At 38.2% G+C, this 10813-nt stretch overlaps 1 protein-coding gene across 1 annotated transcript in view; it reads left to right on the top strand.

Annotated features, from left to right (window-relative positions):
* dync2h1 (dynein cytoplasmic 2 heavy chain 1) overlaps positions 1-10813 on the top strand; it is a 101934-nt gene that overhangs the window by 3382 nt on the left and 87739 nt on the right. The window contains 21 exon segments of the mRNA XM_016677420.1: positions 16-160; positions 493-638; positions 771-857; positions 1917-2051; positions 3704-3817; positions 3895-4006; positions 4663-4787; positions 4938-5113; positions 5464-5659; positions 5754-5849; positions 6030-6191; positions 6328-6426; positions 7379-7518; positions 7818-8046; positions 8594-8721; positions 8900-9015; positions 9175-9302; positions 9565-9714; positions 10021-10226; positions 10415-10570; positions 10660-10774. Coding sequence (XP_016532906.1) covers positions 16-160; positions 493-638; positions 771-857; positions 1917-2051; positions 3704-3817; positions 3895-4006; positions 4663-4787; positions 4938-5113; positions 5464-5659; positions 5754-5849; positions 6030-6191; positions 6328-6426; positions 7379-7518; positions 7818-8046; positions 8594-8721; positions 8900-9015; positions 9175-9302; positions 9565-9714; positions 10021-10226; positions 10415-10570; positions 10660-10774 — 2961 coding nt within the window.

Below are 10813 nucleotides of genomic sequence, written 5' to 3'. Positions count from 1 at the left end.
GTGTGTGTCCACCAGGAATACGTTGGTCTTGACAGCTTGTCCATGTCGGATGTCGGGGATCTAGTGGAACAGAGCAAAGATACTCTTGATGATGTTTGGAGACAGACAGATTTCCAGCCCTATCCAGAGCTGCGAATGATCCGGCTAATGGACATTATTGGTGGGAGTCTCACTGACAGACATGAACCAAAACAAGCAACTAAAAACATTTTTTGCTGATGTTTTTTTTTTTTCTTTTTGTAAAGCAAAATGACATCTTAGTGTGTTTATATTTAGTCTAATAAACCGCTCTACATCATTGAAATGGACAGTTTGGAGAACCAAAACTGAGTTTGTTTCCATAAAACAGCTTCATGTACTTAACATTTTATGCTGACACGTATTTTTTTCTTTAAATATGAAAATGCTATTATTTTATTAATAATGTCATTTACTGTACGTGGTATGCTTAAATTAGTCTTTTTTTTATCTTTGTGGTTGTACCTGTGACAGGTGGAGCTTTAGGAAGGTATGTCCAGAAGAAGCTGAGTGGTCTTAAACTTTTTGAAGAGCCATTTCTATTGGTGAGAGAGAACCTCAGAACAGGGGTCTCCATCTGTGAGCAGTGGGTGGTAGCCTGCGAGCATTTGACTGGACAGGTATGACAGAGGTTGATCTGTACAAAGATTTTATTCAGAGATGCAAGTCTGACTCAAAAATATTGTTGGTCACTTTATTAAAAGAAATACAGTGAATGCCAAAATTATGTTTGCCTTTATCTTCTTTCTCAGGTGTGGAAAAGACATGCTCCACACCCTTGGAAAGGAAATAAGCACTGTCCACAAACCCTTCACTGCCTTGCAAAGCGGCTAAATGAGGTAACTAAAGGTTCTAACATGATTTTCATTCAGGAACACGAAAGAATCATTTCTCAAATGTTGTTTTAAAGTAATCAGTGGGTGAAATAACATGCTTTCAGTTTTCCACATTTACGTAGGATTTGACTTGTTTTCCTAAACATGAAAAAGAGGAAGCAACAATGAGCTATTATTAAGAAAAGAATATTATATTTTCTTATGTAGTGTTTTTGTTTTCTCAGAAGGATTTTCAGCCAAAGGGCCTTGTAAATTCCCATTTTTACAAAGTGTAAAACCTACAGCTTTTTTTTATAATAAAGGGGAATTCAAAAATCTGATCAAATGGACTATATTGTGAATTTGACTGGACAGGCATGAGGTGTAGCAAAACACATACAACAGAGTAACATGAGAAAACAGCGTTGTATTGAATTGGAGCAGGGGTCTTCTTGTCCAACATTAGTGTTTGACTTATTTCTAGAAGAATGGTTAAAACATTCCCCATAAACATTCTCTTACTCTTGTTCAAAGCCTTTTTTGAAGTCTGTAACGTGTTTATAGCTGTGAAGACTAGGCAGACATGACAAACTCTAAGAGCTAAGGACAGGATGCCATTCAAGTTTATATGCGTCTGAAGACATAGCAAATATGTTTTGACAATGTGCTGAATAGGGTGCTTTTAAAATATCATTACTGTGAAATCTTTTTGGATCTTTTAACAAATTGTGGAAAAACACACGAACCTTGGAAAATTATCTCAGTATTTTCTTATAATGACTCCAAATGTTTTCAGTCAGTACAACATAACGGAGCTTCTTTTCCCTTCATAGAGTTTTGTGCTGTTTCATTTTTTCTCCGCCTTGTAGGAGTTTTTTTCTGTTGAAGTTTTTCTGTTAAAACTTCAACAGAAAAAAACTCCTACAAGTTGTTGTCTGGTGATGTATCATGTTCATGGATACTTCTGTTTTTGCCAGGTTATTCTAAGGAACCACAATCTAAGGCAAAGTGCAGCTGTTTCTGCTGTGCAATATTAGAGAAAACAATCATATTTGATCCTTGTTGTATCTCTGTGTCTGCTAGGTGGTGACTGTCCGCATGGTCCATGAAAAGCTGCTGTGTTTGCTACCGGGAGGAAAGCAGCAGGCCCTGTCTGCTGACCGTGTGTTTGAACCGTTTTCTGGACTCAATCCTGTACATTACAATCCCTACACTGAGGTCAGATTTAGAGCACTCTGTCAAAACATGGCATCTATAGGCATTTAGAATTTTTTTTCATTTGCTAAGTCAGTTTTCTGCAACATTTCCTTTTCAATGGACATAGCAAAATAACTTACATGACCTATTCTCCTCCATTGCCATAGTAAAATTACATATATTGTATTGAGTCTTCAAAATAAAATTATTTTGAGTATTTAAAAACTAAAAATTCTTGATGAAAATACAAAACCAGTTCTGCTCTCATTTTAATTTACAGAAACTTAATGCATAGGCAATTTAATCCAACTTATCCACAATTTAATTAATGGTAGACAACAAAGGCCTAATTAGCTTACGCCTCTGCACAGATGACATGCATTGTCACTTTGCTGAAACTGCATCATGTGTGAACTTGTAGCCTGGACTTTTTGTTTTTGCTGACGTGATGTGGTCATGTTATGGTATGTCGGGGACTACACAGCTCCTTATACTCAGTCATTAAAAGACTATAGCTGTGAGATGTAATATGTAATCTCTCCAGACAGGGAAATCCCCTGCCAAATGTGGAAATTCTATCTCAATAAATCTGTTGTTATTAGGTTAATAAGATGTGCTTAAATAGTTGTGACCAGTAGAAGTACAAGTAATAGAAAATGTGAACTGAGTGATAGAGCTCTCTCAGAAAAGCCAGTCATAATCCATAAATTATAAGCCACTCATTATTCTGAGCATAAATGAGTCTAATCTCTTTGGTATTTTTCTTATTAACACCCAGCTTCTGGTGGTGTTTTCACTTTCCATTTGTGAGATGATCTTACTACTTCACTTTTTGTGAAAATAAACTCATGGCCTATTTCACACATCCAGCAGATATTTTGGTAATGTTGTGCTTGAATCTGACCATTAGTTAATTGTGGAGCACCTTAGGTTTCAAAACCAATGATGTCCCTTAAGGTTTTAGTTTTCATTGACAAAAGGAAACGTTTCTTTCACAAGAATAATCAACGGCTTCAGTAGGAAATAAACAGAAAGATAAACATATCCGGATGCAACATTGGTATTTTTACAGTAAAGGAAAAACAAACATGGTGAAAGCAGTGAGAGTCTACTCTAATATATTTACATCAATAGCCTCTCTCATGTTGTGGTTTCTCAGTTAACGCCCAAACACCAACCTCTTTTATAGATCACTTTGTTCTTTTGCAGCGTGGCAGGTGATCTACTGAGATCACCCTTCTGCAATAGCAGAATCAAAGAAAATGTAGCTTACAAATATATTTTCCTATCCGTTTCCCCCATGGCATTGCTCTGTGTCGTAGTCCTCATGTGTGTTCTCCAAATGGATTCGGTACTTTAAATACATAAAACGTTGTGGTGCACCATCCTCAGCAGGTTTTTATCTGCGTCCGATTCTGCTGAGCAACATATTTCTTGGATCAAGCAGCCATGAAAGCCGGTTCATCATGACTTTGTGTTTATTTCTACCTCCAGAGTTTGGCCAGGGTGTAATATCAGAGGTTCAGTTTTAATTGCCATTTCCATCTGGTCCTTTCAGTTGATCATCACATGAAATAAACATGTAGACATCAATATATATCATGGAATGAGAAGATGTGGAAGCAATGCATTTTTCCTTTGCTCATGCTGTGACTGTCTTACGTTAATTGTAGCCTCTTTGGAGAGCAGCAGTGGTTCAGTTTGAGCGAGTAATAGCTCCGTCGGAGCAGGAGGTTGCTTGCAGACTAAAGAGCCACATCGCTGATGTGCAGGACAACCCACAACAGGTATTGAAACTCAACAATTGAACAGATGATTTAAGTAACCAGAGGGAACTTATGTTGTGTGTTTGTTTATTATGCAGCTTCTGCAGGTATTTCAGAAACATAAGGAGTTAATCAGACGCCCAACAATCAGCAAAGAGCTCCAGTCAGAGAGGGAGAAGCTGCTGGCCAAGCTCCTTGACTACAACAAGGGTACATAATCATCATGTAAAATCACTGTTACTGTCTCAGATAAGATGTGATTGTGATTTATTGTGCTTACGCAGGATGGAAAATCTTTAAAAAATGGATTCTACATTTGATCGTAATTATTGGACTGTTTGGACCTTATTACAGAATTAAAACAGTTGTTTCAACTTAAAATTGACGATTTAGTCAATTAACTGTGTAATCAGATATAACAGTGAAGGTCAGAGAACTTTCTTTTAGAAAGTTTTATTAAAAAGCAGAATCAAAAAGAAGTCATTTCTGAAAAGGAACACGTGATAGAGGTAGTTTCATGAGAACTACTGTTGTTCTAAATATGTCTTGAAGGTGCCCTCTGTGTCAGACTGTAGACAGCGTTCTTCACCAGTGGAACATGCTAATACACTCACACTCCTGCCTACCTCAATACAGAAATGATTGAGCAAAACCTGAGTTGAGCCTTTTGTTTTTACAGTGAATGCCTTTTACTGGGTCTTTTCTGAAATCACTAATAAATCCACTCAATCAAAGTATCTGAGTCATAAAACAAGTTTTAGCTGAAAGCTAGTCCTTAAAATGGACTAAGTAAAGTGCAGCTTTGCAGTCAGTATTGCTTGTCATTATTGACTCAATTCTGTGCTTTTGATTTTTTTTTTTTTAAGGCCTGAAGAATGATTTTGAGAGCCGTTGCCATGGAGGCCCTGGAGACAAGACTGGCCCGCTTGTTGGCAGGAACCTCCCTGAGGTTGTCAACAAAATTGTTTGGGTGCGACATCTCTTACACAAGGTAAAGGAGGATGTTTTACATGAGTTAAGAAACTTCCAGTATTACAACGTAAGACTTAAAGAACAGACTCTCTTTGGTTAAATGGAAAGAGAATGACCACATGAAAACGCCCCAACCCTTTTCATTTTTATGCTTGCTCTCTTGTGTCAGGTGGAAGACTCTGTCAGGATATCGGCGGCTCTGCTTTCAGACCTGTCTGGCTTCAAGAGTTTTATGCGGTTCTGCGATGATCTTCTGGAAGTGTTGAGGGCGTATGAACAAGAACAGTTTGAGGACTGGTCCAGAGAGATACTTTTTGGATTGGCTGACCCAAAATTAGGGATCAGGTTAGAAATATAGAATTTTAAAATAAAAGAAGCTTTTAAACTATTTATGCAGAGTTTTGAAATACAGTTCTACTTGATTTACTACAAGTCATTAAGCAGGGCATTACGGTAACGTATAATGCTTGTTATTTACACAAGTTCAAAGTTAAGTCTTAAATTTAATTCAGCAAATCTTACAAAAACCATGTTTTGTATGATTTTTATGTCACAGATACTAAATTCCAATAATGCTTTGCACATAATCAGCATTGGCATCAAAACAAGGAGGTCCAAGTGTTTTTTTGTGTGTTTTTTTTTTTTGTTCTACAAACAACCTCATGTCTCAAAGTTGATTCCCTCCGTCTCTGTAGCCTTCAAGCCAGTAATCGGGTTATGGAACTGGACCATGTGGATGGCAGGCTGAAGATCCAGTACTCAGACAGGTTGGTCAGTCTGCTCAAGGAGGTCAGGCAGCTTTCAGCTCTGGGTTTCCCCATTCCAGCCAAGATACAGCAGGCAGCTAATACAGCAGACAAATTCTACAGGCAAGCCATCGTCCTAAAACAGGTGAGGCAGTAGGTTAGGATCCATAGTGTCTCCTTTTTATGTAAAAATGTATTCTAAATGTAAATGTTCTGTGAACAATGTCTCTGTGTTGTAGGTGGCCCATTTCTACAACACAATTGACCAACAAATGATTCCCTGTCAGAAGCCCATGATGCTCGGTCTTGCATTGGGTTTTGAGCAGGTCATAAAGGTACAGAGGCAAAGCACGAGACAAAAGCATTAAATGTGAAATGTAAAATTATAATATTGTCAGACACAAGTACTTACTGTATCTTGAGGAACAAAGCAGATTGACCGTTTTAAACAGCGTCATACAATTTTGTGCTTTTAGATTTGATGTGATTTTTTTTTTTTGTTTTTTTTTTGTCAGAATCATCGTTCCCAGTCAAAGGAGTCGGGTAGTAAACTCCAGATCACCTGGGATAATCCCAAAGAGTTGGAGGTATACATCAGCAACCTGCAGTCTGCTGCAGAGAAGCTTTCCACTGAGAACAGAAAGCTACGGAAATGGCACACTGATTTCATCGACAAGGTGATAGCACTGAGACAGAGCAACAGTAAATTGAATTATTGCCATAAGTCTTTGGAGCCTGATTCTTTCCTCACTCAATCAGATAGTGATAATTTGAGGTTATGCTTTTGTCCATACCTCTGGGTGGACTTCTCAGGTGGTGATGCTTATGAATGTGGACCTACTAAAACATCAGCAGAGATGGAAAGATGGCCTCCAGGAACTCCGCACTGGCTTTGCCACTCTGGAGGCTCTGGTATTTACAAAATTATAGAGTTGCATGTATTTATTTGTTTTTTTTATTACTATTTTTTTTTATTACAGGACAGATTATATTAAAAATGATCTTATTAACCTGACTGTAAATATTAATATAAACTATAAAAGTATGATACAAAGTTAACTTTAAAGCAGACCACAACAGATTTTTGTTGGGACTTCCCCTCCATCACTGCACCACCACTTCCTACCTATGTTCTGTGCTTGATGAGTTTTTCTTGTTTTTACATTTCACCACAGATGTTTTTCAAGCTTGGATACAAGCAGCAAAAATAGCTTTAAATCCCGACTCTGTTAAAATAACATTTAAGCGATAGCCCTTTTTCTAGAATGTGTCTAACTGGTGCATAACTTCAGTCATGCCCTGCGACTTCTAGATGAATCTCTTCTGTTACCCTCTTAAACAAATGGCACCTTGCCAGGCCTCCACAGAGCTAAATGACTGAATGCTGATGAGGGAATTCAGTCATTTGATTCTCCTGTGATGGAGGAGAAATGAATCTAGAACAGGAATGCTTAAGTTCAGTTCTCAAGATCTACCACTGTGTAAATTTTAACACACCACAATGACCTACAAGTTACAGGATATTAGTTCTTGAGAACTGGATCAGAGCTGGTTAGCCAAAAATTGTACCCAAGAAAGAGTAGCAAAACTTTTACAAATGTTTTACCTAAGTAGAAGTAAAACATAAAAAAAAAATGTACTCAAGTAAGAGTAAAAAACTGTGGAATAACTGACATTAAAATGTGATTTAATATTTTATAGTAGTATCATCAGATAGATGGAAAATAAAAAAGTTATGTGCAATCTCTGATATTTTGAAGACAAATAATAATATCCATAAATAACATAGTTACAAGACTTCTTTCTCATTTGAGAGATAACAGTGAATATATGTGTATCCACATTTCTCTTTATGTTCATATAGGGGTTCAGTTGGGATGACATGCAGGCTTGGCGTCAGCACTGGAACTATCAGCTCTACAAGGCTCTTGAACACCAGTATCAGACTGGTCTGGAAGCTCTGAATAAGAACTTGCCTGACATACATGTTGACCTCATTTTCAAGTACGCGTACTGTTAGCTGAGAAACTATTTTTCTCTATGTTGCTTTTGCCTGCCTGTGGTTTTTTTTTTTATTTTTTTATATCATTTTTTTCCCCCACTCATTTTCACCCCTATATATATATATATATGCAGATCGCTAACCAGACTTGTTACTTTGCCTCCCACCTCTGAATTTCCACACGTCTACCTCACATTTTTTCATTTCCTGTCCAACTCTTCCTCTTTTATGAACACTTTTTTTGTGCTGGTATTTGTAATAAATTGTGAGCTCTTTTATAGTATCGTGACCTTCTCAACAGGCAGGGCCGTTTACAGTTTCGTCCGCCATTCGAGGAGGTGCGAGCTCGATATTTCAGGGAGATGAAGCGTTTCATCTCAATCCCAAACCAATTCAAAGGAGTCAGCATCCAGGGGGAGGAGCTTATCTTCAACATAATGATAGACAGAAACGCCTCTGGGTTCCTCACTATTTTCAGCAAAGCTGAGGACCTCTTTAGCCGCCTGCAGGCCACACAAGATAAGTTCAAGGTGAATTACCAGAACAGAATGTGACTTTGAAGATGAGTATAACAGGAAGCTATTGTAGAACTTTATGTCCAGATTGCCTTAACACAAGTGTTAGGGAAATTTGTTTGTTCAGAAATTAGACGTGATTTGAAGATTTAAAAGAAGGTTAAATATTTACTCTCCTGCCACCTTTTTGCTAAGTGAGTCTTTTCTCAGTTCTCTAATTTGTTTTCTTTGAAAGAATGAAACTTTGATCACTCATGCTTCTCCATTTATATACTGTAGCTCTGTTGTTTTTACTGTCAGCATTTTCCCCCTAGGAGTACCCCCTAGAGAACATTAAGGAACAGTTTGCTGTCTTGTCACTTCTGGCACTTAGTCAAGCATATCTAACTCACAGGGGAGAAACCCTCAACCTCATACTTCTCTATTGTCATCTAGTTCTGTTTTTATTTCGTCATTTGTGTTTCATGGTAGGACGTTCGGTTTCTGTCACCTTTAACACAAAGCTATTTAAAAATGGGAAATAATGCTCTGCGACTAACTGACATTTGTCTGGCTTGCCTAGGAGTGGGTGGTGCTGGGCCAGGTAGATTTAGAGAAGTTGGTCGAGACACATCTCACGTCTGTGCAGGACTGGGAGAGAAATTTCAAGGCACTCAAGGCCAGAGGGAAAGAGTCAGAATGCCTCCCCAGGTACATGTAACAACAACAGATTTAATCAATTAATAAATCTAATCCAATCATACTAAACAGAATGGTGAATACAACAAAAATGGAAATAGATTCCATAAATACGTAGATTTAATCCTTAGTTAATTGTTTGGTGCAGTTCACATTATTTTAACAACAGATCTGGTTTTCTGCTCGTCAGCCAGGAGAAGGTAGACTGTATTACAGTCAACTGTGATCCGGTGAAAGCCACCATTGATGACCTGATCCAGAGATTGTTTGACTTGCTGCTCTTATCGCTTAAGAAATCAATACAAGGTAACCACATTCACATTTTCCCCTCCAGTCATTTCATTCTTTGCATTTTGTTAATGCCTTTTTTGCGCTTTGTTTTTTTGCTCTAGTGTTAGGCCCAGTGAAATCCCCTTTTACAGTCAGTTTGTTTTTCTATGTTTATTTTTCCCCCCTCAATTTCAGGCCATTCACAGGCCATAGAGAGCTTTGTTTCAGAGTCAATGGAAGCACTGGTCACACGACCTGAAAGCATGGAGGAGATCGGTGCAGCTTCTGGCAAATACAACCAAATCGTTGCTCGAAAGCCTGAAGTAAGACATAAATACACCTGAAACCTGCTTAACTGGAAAAATAGTGTTAATCAGTTAGACTGTGTTGGGTTTGCTACCTTACTCCCTTAAGTCAGTATAACTATTAGAGATATTAGGTTTTGTCAATATTAGGTCAAATAAAATTTAGATACATTTCTTTTTTACAAATGTATCACATTCCAGACACTTACATTGCAATGCAGTGTAGCTCAGATGTTGACTATGTAGTATGAAAAATATTGTATTTGATGTCTGTTCCTAGATCTTCCCTCAGTTCCAGTTTGCTGAGGAGAAAAACTGCCTTCTGCGTGCTGTGGCTGGCGCAGGTCTGGACTCATTATCCTCACTGAGGGCCAAGTGGGACAAACTGGAACTTGTCATGGAGAGCCATCAGCTAATGATCAAAGACCAGGTGAAGTCAACACATATTAACTTAGAATCATTACTCGGCAACTAGGAATGCACAACACATCGGCATTAACATCTGCATCGGCTGATGTTAATATCGGTGCATCCGTATCTGCAACCCACTGCAGATACGGATCCAGAGAAGTATTCACATCTCTGGACTTATTTATGTTTTCCAGCTGCAAACTTCACAAAGCACATTTGTCAAAGTAAAAACATATAGGAGTTCCAAGGACACGAGTAATTTATTTTAGCTACTTTTTGTCCTAACAGGTGATGTTTTTGCTGTTTTTGCTGTGTTTGTTCTTAGGTAGAGGTGATGCGAAATCATGCAGCTGGTCGTATCAGTGCCTACAGGGCAGATTTGGAGCGCTTCAAAGCACGCTGGGACCAACTAAAACCTAAAGACGAGATGCTTGAGACTGGTGATCATGCCGCCCTGCTTGCTTGCCTTCAGACAATCAGAGACAAACAGCAGGAGTTCCAGGATATGGAGGTTGTACGTAATAAACTGCTGTAAGTTTGGTGCAATTTGATGAACTTATGTTAAGGGTAGACAGAAGACCAGGCAGGGGGAACTTCTTCTTGTATAGTATATTCTACATATTCTGCTCTAACCATGGTCTTCACTTCCACCTCAGTTTAGAACAAAGTGAATTTTAATAGAAGAGTAAGCAATATATTTTCACATTGCTTTTTTGCAGTGAAGACTGCACATATTTTAATCTGGAGCCTCCAGATTTCTCCCTGGCAGAAGACACAAAAAGAGACATGGATGAGCACAGTCAGATGTGGAGTCTGTATGAGGAGTGGCAGCAAGGCTTCACAGAAAAGGCCCAGGAAGATTGGATCACATTCAGGTTTGGCTGCCAAGATGGACCCAGAAGATCCTAATGCGCTTATTACGTCGAATGTATTTTCTCATGTGTTTGTTTGCTGGGTTTTAAAGGAGTAAAACATATGTGTTTGAGGAGTTTCTCTTTACATGGCAAGACCGACTGAGAAAACTAGAAAAACCAACAGCCATGTCTGTTAAACTCCAAGGAGAAGTGGACAAATACAAGGTATAGACAATATGAAAAAAAAAAATATATATATATATA

The sequence above is a fragment of the Poecilia formosa genome, unplaced genomic scaffold, assembly GCF_000485575.1.
Source record: "Poecilia formosa unplaced genomic scaffold, Poecilia_formosa-5.1.2 Scaffold155, whole genome shotgun sequence".
Taxonomy (NCBI): Eukaryota; Metazoa; Chordata; class Actinopteri; order Cyprinodontiformes; family Poeciliidae; genus Poecilia; species Poecilia formosa.
Note: the sequence above shows the minus strand (reverse complement) of the source record. Positions and strands in the feature narration are given on the sequence as shown.